Source organism: Aquarana catesbeiana, linkage group LG05 (assembly GCF_042186555.1).
Source record: "Aquarana catesbeiana isolate 2022-GZ linkage group LG05, ASM4218655v1, whole genome shotgun sequence".
Taxonomy (NCBI): Eukaryota; Metazoa; Chordata; class Amphibia; order Anura; family Ranidae; genus Aquarana; species Aquarana catesbeiana.
The window spans coordinates 453,179,214-453,198,845 of NC_133328.1; the positions used below are offsets into that span (position 1 = coordinate 453,179,214).

The 19,632-nt window shown below is 42.4% G+C and overlaps 1 protein-coding gene across 1 annotated transcript in view; it reads right to left on the reverse strand.

Moving 5' to 3' along the window:
• Positions 1 to 19,632, reverse strand: part of CEP192 (centrosomal protein 192) — a 417,077-nt gene that overhangs the window by 35,051 nt on the left and 362,394 nt on the right. Inside the window, 8 exon segments of the mRNA XM_073632810.1 lie at positions 1,239 to 1,358; positions 1,442 to 1,534; positions 2,422 to 2,501; positions 3,309 to 3,504; positions 4,958 to 5,063; positions 5,165 to 5,288; positions 6,493 to 6,647; positions 18,013 to 18,154. Of these exon segments, the coding sequence (XP_073488911.1) occupies positions 1,239 to 1,358; positions 1,442 to 1,534; positions 2,422 to 2,501; positions 3,309 to 3,504; positions 4,958 to 5,063; positions 5,165 to 5,288; positions 6,493 to 6,647; positions 18,013 to 18,154 (1,016 nt within the window).

The following is a 19,632-nucleotide window of genomic DNA, read 5'->3' on the forward strand; positions in this document are numbered from 1 at the left end:
TGAATTGGGAAAAGAAATCCCCCCCTACCCCTGAGGCACTGTATGCGAGAATTAAAGATGTGGAATTGATGGAGAAGATGACGGCCAGGATGCAGGACAGATTGGAAGCCCATGATAAGGTCTGGGAGCAGTGGCACCTCCAGGAGGATTCTATATAAACGGATCATTGACTCACTCAGGTGACTTTACCTCTCTTCTTTCCCTATTCTATTCCTTTTTCTCTCTTTCTTATTACATAAGTTATTTTTGTTAACGGGTATGAGAAGTTTACTCTTAATGTGCGATGATGAGAAGCAACCATGTTAGCTAAGAAACCATAACTGCAACATACTAAGGAAAATATTCCATATACGTGGGTCTGTTTGCTTAATATCATGTACCGTACTTTTCTACTACCCTTACCAGTTATATACTATGCAGTGTAAACTTTGGTAACAAAATAAAATGTTATTGGGAAAAAAAAAAAAAAGAAAAATATCTTTTGTTGCCTTTGGTACAAAACAGGGGTCCTCAATCCATTTTGCTAACATATCCAAAAAGGAAAGGAAGTTTCTCCTCTAAAACCTAAACAGAGTCAGTGGGAAAAGCAGATATGTAGTGTTTCTGGTCCCAGGAAACTGAAGGTTGTTGAAGCACCCAGATAATTCCACAGAATTCAGACATTGTGGAAGAGAAATCTGCTTTTGTTGGACAGGCTGCATGGTGAATGCCCGAAAGGGAGCTAGATCTGATAAGGGGAGCAGTGTCATAATAGGACATTACTCCAGGACAAGAGAACAACTATCACCCTTAACTGTAGTTTGAGTTTCCTGTAGGCCACCTACAAAACTCATGCTCTGTGGTCCTTTTGTCCCAGTTTCCTTGCACCTGTGATCACTCATTGCTAAATGAAGGGTACTCCCACACAATTGAGGCTGAAATGGATAGGGTTTTGAACTTTCAGACACAGATGCCATTATAACCCAGGACCTGACTGTGTTCCGGTGGCTGTGCAGTTCAGGCAGAAAAGGTAGTTTGTTTTACAAACAAAATTTTTGCTTGGATCATAGACCTTGTAGGAAATATTGGGCTGATAGTTACAGACATGCTCTAGTTCTGCTAAATAGTATATTAATCTATATGACTGAAATATCAACTTTTAAGCAGGCAAAGTAGCCCAAGTACTCTGTTAATAGCAAAGGAAATACAGTACAATAAGCCCTCTTCAAAGGTTTTAAAGTAAAATTCTTTCTACTTACTTCTCCACACATTTGAAATCTCACTTTATGCTTGAAATGTGGTTCTGATATTGGATGGCATTCAATGTCCCAAAATTGGGTATAGTCGCCCTGATCTTTAGGGAAGAAACTAACCGGTAGCTTTAAAAAAAAAAAAAAAAAGTAGTCATGCATGTACCACAATCAGAGACTGGAATTAAAAAAAAAACTGACACTTTTGTTACCTTTAATCTGTCAAGTGCTGCAATCACACCCGACACGTGAGAACATCTGAAAACTGTGTAGGTGGCACGATAAATATCACTGCAGTCAACTCCCTGAAACAAATATATAAATGTGTAACATTGTAAAATGAATAAAATAGCTGATTTTGTTAAATCATATGTATTTAACCACCTCGCACTCTTAGGGCCTACCTGTACGTCCTCAGGTGTAAGCGGTTATACCAGGATCAGGGCTGCAGCTCCGATCCTGGTATCAAAAGTTTCAGCCAGTGATGAGCTTTCCTGCAGAGGTGATCTGAGTGGCTCTAAAGCCACCCACTCACTTCTACAGGTTGTGGAAGGGGGCCACCAATCCCTGGCTCTCCGGTGCGTCTGGGGAACCCAGGACTGCCGTGACCTCTGGTCTGGTAAACACGGTACATGAATTTTGTCACTTACAGTTTTGGTTTGTTGTAAACAAGCTGCTACCAGCTTGTAAAGCAGCTGATCAAACCCATCACGGTTTGATCAGATGTTTTTGAGGACAGTGGAGAGATCTAATAGACCCCAGATTTCTCAGTAAAGAGTACTCGTCACTGCCCGTGCTACCACAAGGGATGCTGTTAATCACTTGTAATAAAGGTGATACAAAAAAAAAAAAAAAAAGTATAAGAGAGACCGTGGAAAAAAATAACAAATAAAAATGGGTTATTTATTTTTTTTTTAAAGTGGCCCGTACTCCCATGGTAACTGGCAAATGCAAACGAACACCTAGATCCTGCATGCCTTTATAGGCGGTGATCACACCAAACATGTTAGGCATCACAGTGATCATGAGAGCAATAATTCTAGCACCAGTACCCACTAGCACTTTACAGGTTACTAGTTCAAAACTAAAGGCTTAAAGCATTTCCAGGGGATAATTTAATGTACCGTAATTTGTCGCCATTCCACAGTGGTTAAGTGGTTAAATAAAGATTAGGCTGTATTCAATTACATACCTTTATGTAGGGGGGTGCAAAAGATGAGAGATGCCATTTCAAATTTTCATTACCCGGATTTTCTATATCCAAAAAAGTTTCTAAACAAAAAAAAAAGAAACAAAGTTTATTCAGCGCCTACTTAAAAACAAAAACAAACTGAAGAACTGAAGTTCACTGAGTGGAGAAGAAAAAGAAAAAAAAAAAAAGAAAGATGCTTTTTAGGCATCTTGGCGAACCTAAAATATCTGAGGAAACAAAAGCGTACTTGGAAGAAAGGAAAAAATGCTACATTTTGGTAAATTAAAGAATGCATATAGTGATCTTGTACACAAAATGATGTACTTCCATCCCTGATAATGTAATTTAACGAAACGCTCCAAACGCTCATAGGATTTTTCAGAAGTACATCAAGACAAATGAAATCAGTAAATGAAAACATCTGAGGCAACTGCAGATACTTTCAAGCATGCCATAGAAACACTGTACTCAGGAGCAACCTACAGGAAGAATATGTGGGCACTGTAATACTTTTGTTAATCAGCCTTATATACAAACATGGAAACTAAGTAGTAAACATGACTTCCTATCCGGTGATCAAAAGCAGATGGGTGACTTCCAATGATCTATATAATGCAGGGTTGTAAGTCAAGGGAAACCATTTATTGCAAATTATACAGTATGAAAGCTGTAATTTCACAAAAAAAAAATTAAAAAAATTAACACCCCCCCCACCAAAAAAAAAAAAAAAAAAAAAAAAAAAAAAACACAAAACAAAAACAGCTTACAAGCTAGGCTGTTTTGAACATCTCAAAAGCTTTGCTTATCATATAAATTGAATAAGTCTGTATGACAAAGGGTCAGAATGTGTCAGTGATCCCTGTGGACATGTGATAACTGAAAGTTACCTGAGCTTTCACCTGCTGCTGTTTTAGGAAATACAAGGGTAGGATTCTTTATTTCCAGTACAGATGACGTTTTAGGTAGAGGTTTTGCTACATGAACAGGGGTCTCCATACGAGGCGAAAGCATTGGAAGGGATTTTCGTCCTCCCTCTCTAGGCCCGCTCATTGTAGTGTCGTCATTAATTTCGACTTTAACAATCTGAGGGATTGAAAGAAGCCAGAAGTTTGCGTTAGAAGTTAGAGTGACAGGAATAAAAATAAATATCTTTGCAGGTAAAAATAAGATTAAGAACAGTTAAAAGGGTTGTAAACCCCTTTTTAAAAAAAATAAAAACATACATGCCTATACTTACCTGTTCTGTGCAATTGTTTTGCACAGAGCAGCCCCGATGCTTCTTCCGGGATGCCCCGCCGGCGATCCAGGCCTCTCCTCTTTATTGGGTGCCCCCAAAGAAAGCCGCTTTTCCTGGGGGCACCCGTGTGTGCTTGCTCCCGAGTCCCGCTGCTGTGTCCATTGGCACCAACAGTGGGACTCTGCCCCGCCCCTGCGTCACTGGATTTGATTGATAGTAGCGGAAGCCAATGGCTCCTGCTGCCATCAATCTGTAAAATGAGGAGTGAGACAGCGGCTGGAGCCGCTGCGCTCGTGCACATCGCTAGATGAGGCTCAGGTAAGAAAAAAAAAGGGGGTTTGGGGGGAGCTGCAGCACAGGTTGCATTCTATGCATTAAGGTGAAAAACCCTGAGGCTTTACAACCACTTTAAGGTGTAACGAAAAGAAAAGTGTTTTCCAGTTTTGAATAGTGTAGGAAATAATCAGACTGCCTGTCAGTTTTTTTTTTTTTTTTTTTTTACTGTCCTTCTCCCACTTGTACAAATTTCCTTTCATTCCCTGGCTTCAGAGAGACAACAGGAACTGAGAAAAGGTCTCTCCAAAGTGAGGTGAAAATCCTCCTACTTAACTGAACCAATGGACATTTTGGATTTCTAAGCACATCATTTCTCTCAGACAAAAGGTTTCTGGCACAATTAGAGCATGACATAAATGGACATTAAAGTTACAGTGCCCATTTCTACAGCATTTGAATGGCTCCCCCCAAATACCAGTCATTGGGCTTGCATCATACTATACCTAAATAAGGCAAAGTGCAAAGAATAAAAAGGGAACTGTGTAGGTTACATTTAAATAATGGTTCAAATTAACAGTTAGATGCTACATTTTGCCCATTTAAACAGCTCTCCACAACTGTCAATGGACTTACAATCCATTATTTCTAATAATGCAATGTAATAATCACATGAAAGCGAAGCAAAAGTAAATGAGTTACTACAAACTATGTAGAGAGATGCACAGACGGCAACACTGAGCTGCTCTTTTTCTGGTTTATACCAGCACACTTCAGTGTTTCCAAAAGTGGGTAATGTTTAGAAAGCGAAGTACAATATTCTCTCAGAGAAGTCCTCAATATTCCCTAACAACCTCCTTTTAAAGGTTAAAAGTGTAAAATCAATCTACAACATCAATTTTAACCAGGTTACCCTCAAATGGCTGCAAAATAATGAACAGCATAATTAAATCAATTTAATGGCAAGTATACTAAGAGACAGGTAATAGCCCCCTCTAAGATACAATTTGGGTAAAACAGTTATACCTTTTGTCCGTTATCACAGTGCACATAAATCTGACCATTCCAAGGCAGCAGAGTCTTCTTTTTGGATAGAGATGGATTTGGACTTACAAGTATTAGTGTGTGACTCCTGTAAAAGAAGACATATGTTTAATGTACATTTTGACAAAAATAGGAAAAAAAAAAAACAAAAAAAAAAAAAAAAAAACTTTAAAAGGTAGCAGGGCTTACTGTGGCTCAATGTTCCCATGCTGTGGTGTTACAGTAAGCCAGTGAGCTGGCCAGGATAAATCAAACTCTAACAATCGTGAAGAGTTGTTGTGAATCTGTACTTGACCTGTTCCAGCCACTCCATCTTGGACAGGATTGAAGAAAAAACATTATGAATGTTATGACCTCATACAAAACAACTAAATAATTGATATTAGCAATATTGATGTCTTGCCTTCGTAAGAAGAGCAAGTGGTTCTTCAAAATGGTAAAATATTTTAACATGAATGGGTAAATTCACATACACTGCTGTTTATTAAAGCAGACATCACTATCACTAACGTGACTGAGGCTCACAGAAGGATCCTGAGGAAAACTCAGACCCCAATTCTCACAAGAGGTCACTACAACACCGTACAGAAGTGTGTTCAAGGAATATGGGATCCTCAATTTTCCAAGGTCCTGCCAAAAAACACAGGGACATCACCTTGTCTAGGGGAGCTTAGGAAGAAACCCAAAAGGTAATATACATTTTTTTTTAAATGATTTTCTTCATCTTTTCATTATTTTCATAATGCAGGGTTTTGATAGCAGGGTAGGGGACTGCTGAATAGGTAAATCTTCCATTGTGGTTCAAGGTTCACGTTAAACATAAAGACACATTTTTCTTTTTATTTTTCTGTATTTTTTTTTTTTAACTTGTCAATTTTTATATCTGAACTCCACAAAAACTCATAAATACAAAGTTAAAATACATACATGGGAGCTATGTATACCTGTCAAATATATTGAGATCAAAAGCTCTAATAAAAAAATAAATAGCAAGGAAGAATTTTTTTGGTAGATGTACAAAAACAGCTTTCCCCTAACAATTTATTCACTTTGTCTATATTGTTCAGTGCATTAGCCATGCAGCGTACAACACCAACTCAACAGAGGTGGGTGTTAGAGACAATATAACTCCTGTGACAAGTTGCGGGAGTTACATCATCAATTGCCACCCAAGGTCCAAAGAGGATGACAGTGGACTCTGAGGTAGTACAGTAGTTGAGTTAGTGCTGCAATATTAAGGAGAGATTCAAAATCCAGAGTTGGCTTTTAGGGAAATTTCACATTTGTGCACATGGTGAAATCATGAACTGGGAAATTCTATTTCTGGCAAGTAGTCATCGCACTCTCTATCTCTCACGATTGATCAGATTACAAAAATAAAATGCTTTATGGTAGTTCTTTTTCCAACCTTGCACTATGACCATGGATAATGGCATCAATTAATCTAAAAAATGAAATGTTTTATGGAAACACAAAGCAACAACTGCCATAGCATATAACATGTAGTCATGACAAACCTTTAGTCGAAAGTTTTAACAGGAGACACGCTGGTTGCACAGTCAAAGTATTTTCAGATCTGTTAGCATTTGACAAACGAGGTCCTTGCGGGCCTTTGACAGGCAGATCATCCAAAGATGTGTTACTAATGCTTCTTTGTGTATTTTGAGCAGTTCTAAATAAAGACAAAACATGAAAAACTTCTACTACACAGGTTACAATACTTTCAGACTGTTTAAGTAGTACTAAAGCTTCATCAATTCTAAAACAACTCTCTATAGATTAAACACAAAAGAATAAACAAGTGTTTCCCAAGAAAATTTGAAAGCACTCAAATTTCTAGTCTTTAAAAAGCATAATGTTGGTTACTGTGCACAGAGTCCCTGAACTTCAAAGCAGTAGTAAACCGCTGAAAAATAAAACAAGAAAAAAAAAATAAAGAAAAAAAGCCTTGCAAGACAATAGGATAATGTGCCAGTATGCATCACATACTAGCACATTATGAAATACTTACCTTAGAACAAAGTCCCCGCAACGGCATCCAGTCATGTTGCCTCTGCGTTTCTTCTGGGTTCGTGGGCTCCGCATGCCCCTGCATTCATAGCATTTGCGACAAATGCTGCCTGCAGCAACATGCACAGGCAGTATGGAAAATGTAAAGGAAACACCCTCTGATCCTCCTCCAAGGCAAGTGATTGACAGCAACTCCAAAGGCAGAGCCTCAAACGCCACTTATCAATTCCCCTTAACAGCTTGACATCCGGAGGACGTCATATGACGTCCTCGACTTTCAGGGCTTATATCTGAATGATGTCTGAGGCTACAGACATCATTCAGATACCGGCATTTTCAGCCGGCGATTCCGTACACCATAAGAACGATCATAGCGGCTGTTCCGCCGCTTGATCGTTCTTACGGGCGGCGGGAGGGGACGTCTCCCCCCCTCCCGCCGCCCTCCGGTGCTACTACCGACTCACCTCAGCGATCGGTGAGTCGGATAGCGGATCCGCCGGCGCCGGATGTTCACAAGAGATTTCCGGCGGACCAGATGGTCGCCGGAGTCTCTATGATCGTTCGGAGGCCGGGCGCGATGTTATGACGTCACGCCCGGCCTCTGCATTCAAAAAAACGGCGCCGCTTCGGCTGTGAAGCGGCGATCGTTTTATTTTTTTTTTGATTTTAGGCTTCCCAGCCTAGAGGTGAGATGTGGGGTCTTATTGACCCCATATCTCACTGTAAAGAGGACTGATCGTGTCATATTCCTATTACAAGGGATGTTTACATTCCTTGTAATAGGAATAAAAGTGATCAAAAAAAAAAAATTTTTAAAGTGTAAAAATAAAAATTTTTAAGTAAAATTAACAATAAAAAAAAAAAAAAATTTTTAAAGCGCCCCTGTCCCCGTGAGCTCGCACGCAGAAGCGAACGCATACGTAAGTCCCGCCCACATATGAAAACGGTGTTCAAACCACACATGTGAGGTATCGCCGCGAACGTTAGAGCGAGAGCAATAATTTTGGCCCTAGACCTCCTCTGTAACTCAAAACATGTAACCAGTAAAAAATGTTAAAGCGTCGCCTATGGGGATTTTTAAGTACCAAAGTTTGGCGCCATTCCACGAGCGTGTGCAATTTTGAAGCGTGACATGTTAGGTATCTATTTACTCAGCGTAACTTCATCTTTCACACAATGCAAAAAAATTTGGCTAACTTTGCTGTTTTGTTTTTTTTTAAAGCATGAAACTGTTTTTTTTAAAAAAAAAACGCGTTTGAAAAATTGCTGCGCAAATACCGTGCAAGATAAAAAGTTGCAATGACTGCCATTGTATTCTCTAGGGTCTCTGCTAAAAAAACTTATATAATGTTTGGGGGTTCTATCTAATTTTATAGCAAAGAAATGATGATTTTTGACATGTAGGAGCGAAGTGTCAGAAATGGCCTGGATGCGAAGTGGTTAAGATGGAGCAGAGGGAGGGTTCTGTGTGTCCCCTGTTGGGCTGACTGCAGGTTGGAGTACTGTAGGCAGCATCAGATCTCATGAAAGTGCAGAAAAGGGTGGCTCTACAGGACAATGCAAGGGAAGGGAGCCATCCTGAAATAGGAAAGTGAGGGCAATGCAAAGGCACAAGCTAAATGGGGAGGTGGTGCTAAATTCAGAGTAGCACTGATAGAAGTGTGTCCTGTACCGTACTCAAACATATGGAATTTACAAGTCAAAAATCCTTTTATACTAATAGAGTACAAGAAACAGGTTGGATATTCATAGACCTTGGGTTGTCCTCAAGCAATGAATAAGAAGGGTGGACAACAAGGCAAACAGAACTGTGACAACAGTCCCAACAATAACAAAGGGCAACAGACCCGAATGCTGCTGTAAGAACCTTGCACCAGAAAGCTGCAGCATCTTTGAAGTTCATCCAGTAGAAGTTAGAGAAGGTATAAACTGAAGACCAGGTGATGGGCCATGCAGAGCTGGGCAACAGAGACTTGATGTTGTGAAGCCCAAGAAACACCCACTGTTCTTGAGTTAGCACGTAAAAGGTGCTGTATTAAGAGGATTAAAGCCCATCTCTGGGCAAAAAAAAAAACGAACCCTCAAAGCATGGGTCAACTGCTGCTAGGAAATTGGAGAAAGTTTATACTCACCTGATCTTCCACTCCACATGCAAATGGCGCACCCCATGATCCAGTGGTGGACTAGTCCTGATGTCCTCACACCTCAGGTTTATGGGTGCGATAACGCCAGGAACAGTCCACTTCACAAGACTGCTAGACCAGGGAGGGTGGAGGGTGGGGGGTGGGGGTGGTTGTGGTGAGATGATCGGAGGATTAAGTATAGCTCCGTTCTCCAAACCCTAGTCAAAAATTAGCATTTGACTTATGCAGTGTGGGCCCAGCCCCTGTGCGTGGGATGACTTTGTTTTTGTCCAAAGTTCAGCTTCAATTGTCCAAAGTCTGACATAGTTGCAGAAAAATTTGCCTTGGTCAGAAATGCTGCTTGTTACGTGTCTGCGATAGAACTTGAACTGTGCACAGAGACCGATGTTAAAGTGGTATTAAAGGCCTTTTGATTATTTATACCTACAGGTAAGCCTTTAATAAGGCTTACCTGTAGGTTGGGCAAATATCTCATAAATTTGTACAGTTTAGGAGATACTTTAACAGTGCTGATGATGCCACCAGCGCATGCACACTGCGCTCTCAATGGACAGCATGCTGTCCATTTAGAGTGCTGTGCTGCAGGAATGACGTCATTGCGGCTCAGCCATTCAAACTGCAGCAGGCCGCGAACCTGGTGAAGATGGAAGCCCCGTTAGCGGTGACAGCTCACCACTGGAGGGCTTCATTTTCAGGCAAGTCTTTCATAAAGTGCTGGTATGCCATGCATACGAGCACATTATGCTCTCGACTTGGAGAGAATTTTTTTTGTTTTCTTAAGAGTTTTTCCAGAGTAGGGGTGAAGCTCTAGAGCAGGCATGCTCAACCCATGGCCTGTGGGGTCTGATGTGGCCCACGACCTCAATCCAATGGCAACCAGCACAGCCTCCTTCGGGTGCATGCTGCTCTACTGAACGATTGCCGGTCCTCCATAATACCAGCGACTGTCATACACTAGCCGCTATTGTGGGTGGCTCTCCACTCTTCTCTTTCTTTCCTAAACACACAGACACAGGGAGAGGTGCCTTTAGTAGTGTTAATTAAATCTAGTGGCATCCGGGGGTTCTGAAGGTAGATTCTCACAGTTGTGTGATGAGCTTAGTGTCATTTTGGGAGCATGCAAGTGCATTATGTGCCATTTTATCTTTGCTTAATAAAGATGTTTTTTGCAACTACTAGAGAATGCATTTTTTTTTTAATATAATTGTCCACAGACCTCGTTTCAGCAAATTCAAGGGATGGCTGCAAAGACCCTGATCTAGTGAAGGCTGCAACACTGGTTTGGTGCTTTTTCAGCTGGTCACACCTAAGCACAAGAGTGGGATTAATGGCAATTTGTTTAAAAAATTTGATTTTTATGATTAAACAGTGAGTGAAGATCTAATGGGGATTGGTCCCACTGAAAAGGATGATCCTGACTGTTTAAAATCCTCATTATTTTAATTCAAAATAAAAAATGTGAAGTTCTGAACCATTTCATATTATTGTGGCCCACGAATGGTTACCAAATCACCTAAGTGGCCTGCGCTCTTCAAAAAGGTTGTGCACCCCTGCTCTAGAGTGAAACCTGAAGGAGTCATAAGTTTCCACCAACAAGGTCTTTAACAGCAGAGCTGAGGAAAAGGCATCCAACCTCCCAAGGTATTAACCAAAAACTGAGGCATGAGGTTTGGAGATGGCATGATGGGGGCCGACAACCTTTTTTTGCTTGCCAATGTGAAAACCTTCAGTAGACAGCAGCACAAGTCATACTCCAGACTATTCTAAAAACTTGTGATTCTCTATTGACAAAAAAAGAAAAGTATTTTTACACTTTTTTTGCCGTCAAACAATACACAAGCATGTTCCACTGTATATATAGCCAAAGGGCTCTATTATAGAGCTTGCAACTCGCTTACTCTTCTGGCCGAGGTAACTGCTACCAAAAGAACTAATTTGAGCGACCATAATTTTATTGTTGCTTCTTCTGGAGGATCAAAAGGTCTCTTGATCAAACCCTGTAGAACCAATGCTAAATCCCATTTAGGAAAAAATTTAAAAGGTATTGACCTAGCTCTGGCCAATGCCTTGAAAAATCTAATTATAAGCGGCTCGAGATAACTTTCTCTCAAGAAAAACCGACAAGGCGGCCACCTGGACCTTAAGGGTACTAGCTGCCAAACCCATCTCCATTTCTTCATGGAGAAGCTCTAATACTGAAAGTAATTCCTGCGGTGAGAATTTTTCTGCTCTTCAGTAACCACCCCGTCAGCTTGAGCTGGTCGATATTTGGATGCTGAAGGGGTCCCTGGGTTAAGAGATCTTTTTGAAGTGGAAGAACCCAGTGAGGTTTCACCGCCTTCCTCTGTATAGGTGCAAACCAGGGCCTCTTGGGCCAAAAAGGAGCCACTAGAATTATACTTGTGGTCTCTTGTTGTAGTTTCTTTAAAACCAAAGGGATCATCTGAAAGGGGGGAAAGGCGTAGCACAAGTGGAAGTTCCACGGTTGTGCCAGCGCATCCAATCCTCTCGCTTGATCTTGCCTGTTTAGTGAAAAATAGGCCTTCACCTTTGAGTTCTTCTGGGATGCGAACAGGTCTATCTGAGGAACTCCCCATTATTCTGTTAATTTTTGGAATACCTCTGTGTTTAGACTCCACTCTGCTTCTAGTATCCTTTCTCTGCTTAGAAAGTCGGCTACTAGATTCAGGTCTCCCTTTAAGTGTACAGCTGTTAGGGACCTTAAGTTGTTTTCCGCCCAGGATAAAATCTGAAGGGACGAGGCTAGGAAGACTTTGCTTCTCGTGCCCCCTTGCCTTGTAATATATGCCACTGCTGTGGCATTGTCCGATAGAACTTGGACATGGTGACCCTGGACTAGTTTCTCGAAAGCCCATAGTCCTAGGAGAATAGTCCTTAGTTCCCTCCAATTGGAGGATCTCCTGGCTTCCCTGTTCGTCCAATTCCCCTGAGCCATCTGTCCTTCCAGGTGGGTGCCCCAACCCCAAGAACTTGCATCCGTTGTCAACCTCCTCTCCCGGGGGAAAAACCAGAGCAGGCCCCTGTCCAGATTGGAGTGGCTCCTCCACCACCAGAGCTTCCTCTGAACTCGAGGTGGCATTTTTATCATTTTTTCCAGGGACTCTCCATAGGACCAATTTCTCAGGATTGCCTGCTGAAGATCCCTTGCGTGGAAACGTGCCCACTGTACTGCTGGTATCGATGCAGTAAGGAGCCCCAAGACAGACATAGCTGCCCTGATGGAAACTGGCAGGTTTGTCTGGGTTTTTTTTACCACACTCTGAAGTTTTTCTATCTTTTCCTCGGGGAGGAAGATTCTCTCCTGTATGGAATCGATAGTATAACCTAGGAATTTTATTATCTGTGATGGAATCATGTTTGATTTTTCCTTGTTTATTATCCAACCAAGACTCTCCAGATGTCTCTTTGTCCATTCCAGATCTTTCCCTAACATGTCCCTTAAAACAGTTTGGGGTCAGGAGACCCTTTACTGAAAAGATCGTGTCCCTTTTGAATTTCTTGTACCTGACTGATCTGTTGAGAATCTTCAGATTCAGAATTAATCTGACTTTGCCCGAAGGCTTTTTCACCAGAAATATGTGCGAATAGCACCCCTGTTCCACTTCTTTGGGGGGAACATTTATGATCACCTTCTGCTGAATTAATTCTTGTAGGATTGTAGACATTGCTGTAAGCTTCTCTGGGTCTCGGGGAGCCTGAGTTACATAAAAGCGAACAGGCGGGGGTTGGGAGAACTCCAGTCTGTAACCCTCTATTATCGTTTTGAGGATAAAAACGGAATGTCTGTTATCCTCTGCCACTGTGGAAAGAAGGTTTGTAAACTTGCTCCCACAGTCGGAGGACAGTCACTGGCTCTTAGTATTTGGGGTAGGGGGGGCGAAATGGTACTCCCGACTTGCCCCTGCCTCTCTGAGACCAAGGTCTTTCATAACCCGTCTCCTTTGTGTCTGAGGTTTTCCTAAAAGGACGAACATTTTTATTGCCCTGAGGGATCACCTTTTTCTTTATGGGGGAAGGCAGTTTTTCTTGTCAGCCGTTCCTTCAAGTATGGCTTCAAGACCCTGGCCAAAAACCAAATCCCCCTCAAAGGGTAGACCACGTAACTTGGTCTTTGAGGCTGTATCCCCGGTCCATGTCTTGACCCATAGAGCTCTACGGGTTGAATTAACGCAGAGGATCTGGCTGACATTCTAACTGATTCAGCTGTAGCGTCTGCTATGTACCCTACTGCCTTTAGTAGTACCGGTCATGTCTCCAAAAGATCCTTACGAGGAGTTCCTGCCTCGATATGAGATTTTAGTTGTTCCAGCCAATGCTCTAAGTTCCTGGCCACCACTGTTGAGGCCATAGCTGGCTTTAAATTTGCTAGGGTGGAATCCCAAGCTTTCTTGAGTAGGGAGTCAGCCCTTTTATCCATGGGATTCTTAAGGATACCCATATCCTCAAACGCAAGGTCAGTGTTCCTCGACACCTGAGAGAAAGCTGCATCCAGCCTTGGTTTTTTGTTCCAAACCTGGGAGCTATCCTCTTCAAAAGGGAAACCTGCGTTTGAGGGATCTAGTAAAGAAAGGGGCCCTCTCTGGGTCCTTCCATTCCCTTTTTATTGTTTGACAGAAACTTATGCACCGGAAACACACTGTGCTTCACTTCACCCTTGCCCTGAAACATTTTATCATGTAACGACAATAGGATTTTATCCTTTGTAACATTTAGAGTAGTGTGGATAGTTTTTAAAAGATCATCCACCTCCTCTAGGGATAATTTGTAGCGAGAAGAAGAAGAAGATTCTTTCTCTTCCTCTGCTTCTTCCTCCGATTCTGTAACCACGCTACGATCTTCCTCTTCTGAGTCACTGCCCCCTCTGTATGCAGAAACAGATGACTGGGAACGAGGTACTGAGCAGCTACCTGCAGCTGTACGCTTGTCAAGATAAGACCTAAATGTCTCAAAAGTATTGGCCAATTCCTTTCTGAAGGCGTTCAATAATTCTCCTTGCTGAGCCACAGGTGTAGTAGGAGTGGTCTCCTCCTTCACTAAGTCTGCAATGCAGGCTCTGCATAACACTTTTGCCCAAGACTCTAAGTACATTCTTACAAGATGGACATTTCCTTTTAACAGGAAAGGAGGAATGTTTGGTCTTTTCTTTGGCTTTCTGAAATACATAAGAAAATACCCGTATGTTTTTATCCTTACAAATAAACCATAGCATGCTGAAAAAATGGAGGAGCTAACACTTTAACCCCTCTACTTGAGATCAGCCAGTAAATCCCCCCACAGATTTACTTTACAACAATTAAACACACTTACTTCCTGATTCAACATACAGGAAGAGTGTTGCAGGCTCTTAAATTCCTAGAATTAAAAGAGGGAGAATAAAACATGCCCACAGAGTAAGATACAGAGACCGTTGTCCCCGCTTACCTGGGCCTGGCTGACTTGTGTGGCTCCTGCTACCACCGTTTGTTCCTCCTCCATGCTGCAAGGATTCCCAATGGCATTTGGTGCTTTTTTATTTCAAATTTCCCGGTCCGCTCGCCGCTGCGAGGGCTGGAAATGACGTCAGCCGGAAGAGGCCGACCTCTCCTCCTGCGTTCCAGCGTCCGGAACCAGGAGCCGCGTTGCGCTGCTAGAAGTCCCGCCCCCGGCCGTAGTGATGCGCTCGCCACCGGAACACGGAAGGCTGAGGATTTGGAGATGAAGGGAGACGCCGCTCCTCTTAGCCTAGCCGCTGGTCTGAAGGAGCGGGGACCCCCAGCAGCCTGACCCTCGCCGAGTATGAAGAGGGGAGGACGCCGGAGCCACCCCCACATGCAAGGGAGGAGGCTGGGCTGGCCTGTAGCAAAGACAAAAGAATATCGGTATGCCCCATACTCTCTCCACCTGGAGACAGCGCAGCACAACCCTTGCTCCCTGCAGCGCTTCCACCATGGCAGAGGAAACACTATAACTGAGGCCATGGTGGAAGTGTCTGGTTTTTTAAGAAAAAACTGACTGCAGTCTTTCCTGGGAAAAGTGGGTGGAGCTGCGCTCTCTCCAGGTGCTGTCCTGAAAGACGAGGGGAGAAAATTAAAAAAAAAACAAAGACATAAGCAAGCTAAAAAGTAACATAGCTAGAGTTTACATGTACTTTACAGAGTACAGGTTTACTTTGCTGAACTATTTAAGTAATTTTCCATATTCTCTGTAATAGGAGCTGAAAGGAAAATGCCACTTCTGATAAAATCAATATCACACGTTATCACTTTGTGAACTGTACAAAAACAATTTACTTAAAACGGAACTAAACTTGTCATAAGCTCTGAGTAGACAACTCTATTGCATTAGAGACATGCATGCCTGTTCTACAACAATAGACACCCTCCTGCCCGCAGTTTTATACTGAATGTACATGGAGGTGCGCATGCGTAGCTCAGTGTGCAGTCCTGGCACCCACTGGCTATATATGGTAAGTGTGCAGCACTTTAAATCCCAAAAGGACAATGCAGGAACAAAAGTTCAATAGTAGTTCAATCTGCGAGAGACAGGGAATAGGGAGACCGTCACCAGCACCCGACAATACAGCCGCTTACCCCATGTGGTGGACCCTCATCACAAAGAACACATTCAGCTTATGTAAAGTAAACTCAGGTAAGAAGGAAGCCCATCAATCTTCATACTCTTAGTGGCAACAGACCGGATAGTGGATGCAGAAAACCTGGATGTGACACTCCTTGTTCAAAAATTACCCTCTAGCGGTAAACATCAAATATATGTCATCCTGTGCAGACAAAAGGAGATAAACCTCATTGCTCAGTACATCATAACAGTATTTATTCAGATAAAAACAATTGTCAGCAGTGTGAGTGCAATTTCAAACAAAAGCAAGCTTTGTTTGTATGTGTACAGCCTCTCCCCACCAGAAAGATGGCCGCCGTGTCCCAACATACAGCAGCGTCACATTGCCGACTCCTCTCTAGGTAGTTTCGTGAGACGTAGGAAGGAGTCGGCAACGTGACGCTACTGCATGCTGGGACACGGCAGCCATCTTTCTGGTGGAGAGAGGCTGTATACAAACAGAGCTTGCTTTTGTTAGTCAGCAATGTGAATGCAATTTCAATAGTTTTTTTATCTGAATAAATACTGTTATGATGTACTGCACAATGAGTTTTATCTACTTTTGTCTGCATGGGATGACATATATTTGATGAATACCGCTGGAGGGTAATTTTTGAAGGAGAGTCACATCCAGGTTTGCTGCATCTGGTCTGCTGCCACTAAGAGTATAAAGATTGATGGGCTTCCTTCATACCCAAATTTACTTTATATAAGCTGTGACCTTTGTGAAGAGGGTCCACCACATGGGGTATTGTCAGGTGCTGGTGATGGATCTCCCCATTGCCTGTCTATCGCAGATTGAACTACTATTGAACTTTTGTTCCTGGATTGTCCTTTGGGATTTAAAGCGCTGCACACTTACCATATATATCTTGTTATTGACTGCCTTCAATATTGTGCTGGCTGCTGATATCTTATTGAACCAACTGATATTATTGATCTATAGCGCAAAAAAATCTTCTTATTTTTTACACACTAACTATACCAGAATGAGTGACCCCTGTGCACATACATGGGATGAAGGCATCCCTCCCTGGCCATTCAAGAGGCTGAAAACCTAGCACCTGGGAAGAAGATAACAGCAGCCAGTGAGGGATGTAACGGCCGAATCGCTGAAAAGTAGAAGGGAGCAGAGCTTTTTTTCCTCAAACAATAGGTGCTGGAACTTAACCATGGCCCCACAAAACCCCTCCCCCTACACACACCCTCCAAATCACATCAAATAGTGGATGTGTTCAGTCAAATTTCACGAAAACAGTAGGAGGGTCTTAAAAAGGCATTAAATACCAGGATTGCATTACATACAGAGTGCAGAGCTGTCACTTGTAAACACAGAAACCAGACATCTGTGTTTACAAGTGATTGTGGTGAGCAGGCACCAAAGGGTCTGAGCCAGAGATGGTGGAACTGAGTTCCACCAAGTTCCCCCTGAAAAAAAGCCCTGGAAGGGAGTATATTTGGGAACTTAGCTCAGCTTTAAAGAGGACCTTCAGTCATTTTTTCCTCTTTCAATCTATTAAATTTTCTGCCCTTGTTTTAACTTTGGATAGTAAAACTTTTTTTCTGCAGGAAAATACCTTACACAGCCCACTTCCTGTTTGTCTGGTAAAAAGCCTAGGCTTCTGACATGCACAGCTCTCTCTCACTCCTGAGCGTTTGCCAGGAAGGGAGGGGGGTGAGTCATAAGTGGGCCAATGAGAGCTGATGGGCTGCAGAGCTGGAGGTGTGCCTCTGTGTGTGTAAATCCAGGCAGCGAGCAGGCAGCAGCTTGTTGCCCATAGTTAAAATGGCTGCAGCCAGACTCAGTGGACGGAGATTTCTGCAGCACATTTGGCAAGTACAGAATCACAGTATATATAAAATAATCCGCAAAATGGTTGGAGGGAAACATCAGAATGGCAAAGATGTTTTTATTACAAATTAGGTGAGCAGGCTGCAGTTCCTTTAAGTTCTCACAACCCTGTTGTTTTAGACCAAACATTTTTGATACAAGGTACTGGAGTAAGTACGGCAGGTGTCAACATGTCCATTGACAGCCGCCGCTCCATAGAGGAGGCTGGAGGGTCCAATCGGGTCCACCTGAAAAACTGACAGGTGGACCCGATCGGTCAGTGAGTGTGAAAGGGGCCTTCAATGGTAAACTATGGATACAAATTTTGACATATCTTCTGAGCCTCCCGAAATTGTTTACACTCACACATACAATTGGAATAAAATGTCATCACATTAAAGAGCCTGACTGTTTTGAAGAAATAGGACATTTCTTACCTGCCTAAGCCAGTGCCCAGAGATGGTTGAACAGATGTTCTGGCTATGGTAAGATCTGTGCATCCAACAACAGATAGCACAACTTTGCGCATATTTCCATAGAAAAGCTGGATGTCATTTGGTCTTTGAGGCAAATCATAGACTGGGAAATTAAAAAACACACATTTAGTGTTTTGACAAAATTAAAAAAAAAAAAAAAGAAGAAAAAAATAAGAAAAAAAAACACATGCTGCGAGTGATTAGAGAATAGAAAATAAATAAAAATAAAAGTGATTTTTAGCATGAACATATATTTTTAAGCTATTTATCGTAAGGACTCATGCACCCTAGATGTTTCAGCAGCTGCTCCTAGGAGCATCTGACTTTTTTTCCCCTGCCTCTAAACATCCCTCCATGTTCACATACAGTGAGGGAAAAAATATTTGATTCCCTGCTGATTTTATACGTTTGCCCACTGACAAAGAAATGATCAGTCTATAATTTTAATGGTAGGTTTATTATAACAGTGGGACAGAACAAAAATATCCAGAAAAACGCATTTAAAAAAAATTATAAAAATTGATCTGCATTTTAATAAGTGAAATAATCCCTTCACAACATGACTTCGTACTTGGTAGCAAAACCCTTGTTGGCAACCTCAGAGGTCAGACGTTTCTTGTAGTTTGCCACCAGGTTTGTATACATCTCAGGATGGATTTTGTCCCACTCTTTGCAGATCCTCTCTAAGTCATTAAGGTTTTGAGGCTGATGGTTGGTAACTTGAACCTTCAGCTCCCTCCACATATTTTCTATGGAATTAAGGTCTGGAGACTGGCTAGGCCATTGCAGAACCTTCATGTGCTTCTTCTTGAGTCACTCCTTTGTTGCCTTGTGTTTTGAGTCATTGTCATGATGGAATACCCATCCACGAACCATTTTCAATGCCCTGGCTGAGGGAAGGAGGTTCTCACCCAAGATTTGATGGTTCATGGCCCTGTCTATTGTCCCTTTGATGTGGTGAAGTTGTCCTGTCCCCTCAACAGAAAAAACACCCCCAAAGCATGATGTTTCAACCTCCATGTTTGACGGTGGGGATGGTGTTCTTGGGGTCATAGGCAGAATTCCTCCTTCAAACACAGCGAGTTGAGTTGATGCCAAAGAGCTCAATTTTGGTCTCATCCGACCACAACACTTTCTCCCCAGTTCTCCTCTGAATCATTCAAACGTCCATTAGCAAACTTCAGACAGGTCTGCACATGTGCTTTCTTGCGCAGGGGGACCTTGCGGGAGCTGCAGGACTTCAGTCCTTTGTGGCGTAGTGTGTTACCAATTGTTTTATTGGTGACTATGGTCCCAGATGCCTTAAGATCATTGACAAGATTCTCCTGTGCAGTTCTGGGCTGATTCCTCACCATTCTAATCATTGAAACTCCACGAGGTGAGATTTTGCATGGAGCCCCATACCGAGGGAGATTGAGAGTTATTTTTTGTTTCTTCCATTTACGTATAATCGCACCAACTGTTGTCAACCTCTCACCAAGCTGCTTGGCGATGGCCTTGTAGCCCATTCCAGCCTTGTGTAGGTCTACAATCTTGTCCAACATCCTTGGACAGCTCTTTGGTATTGGCCATGGTGGAGAG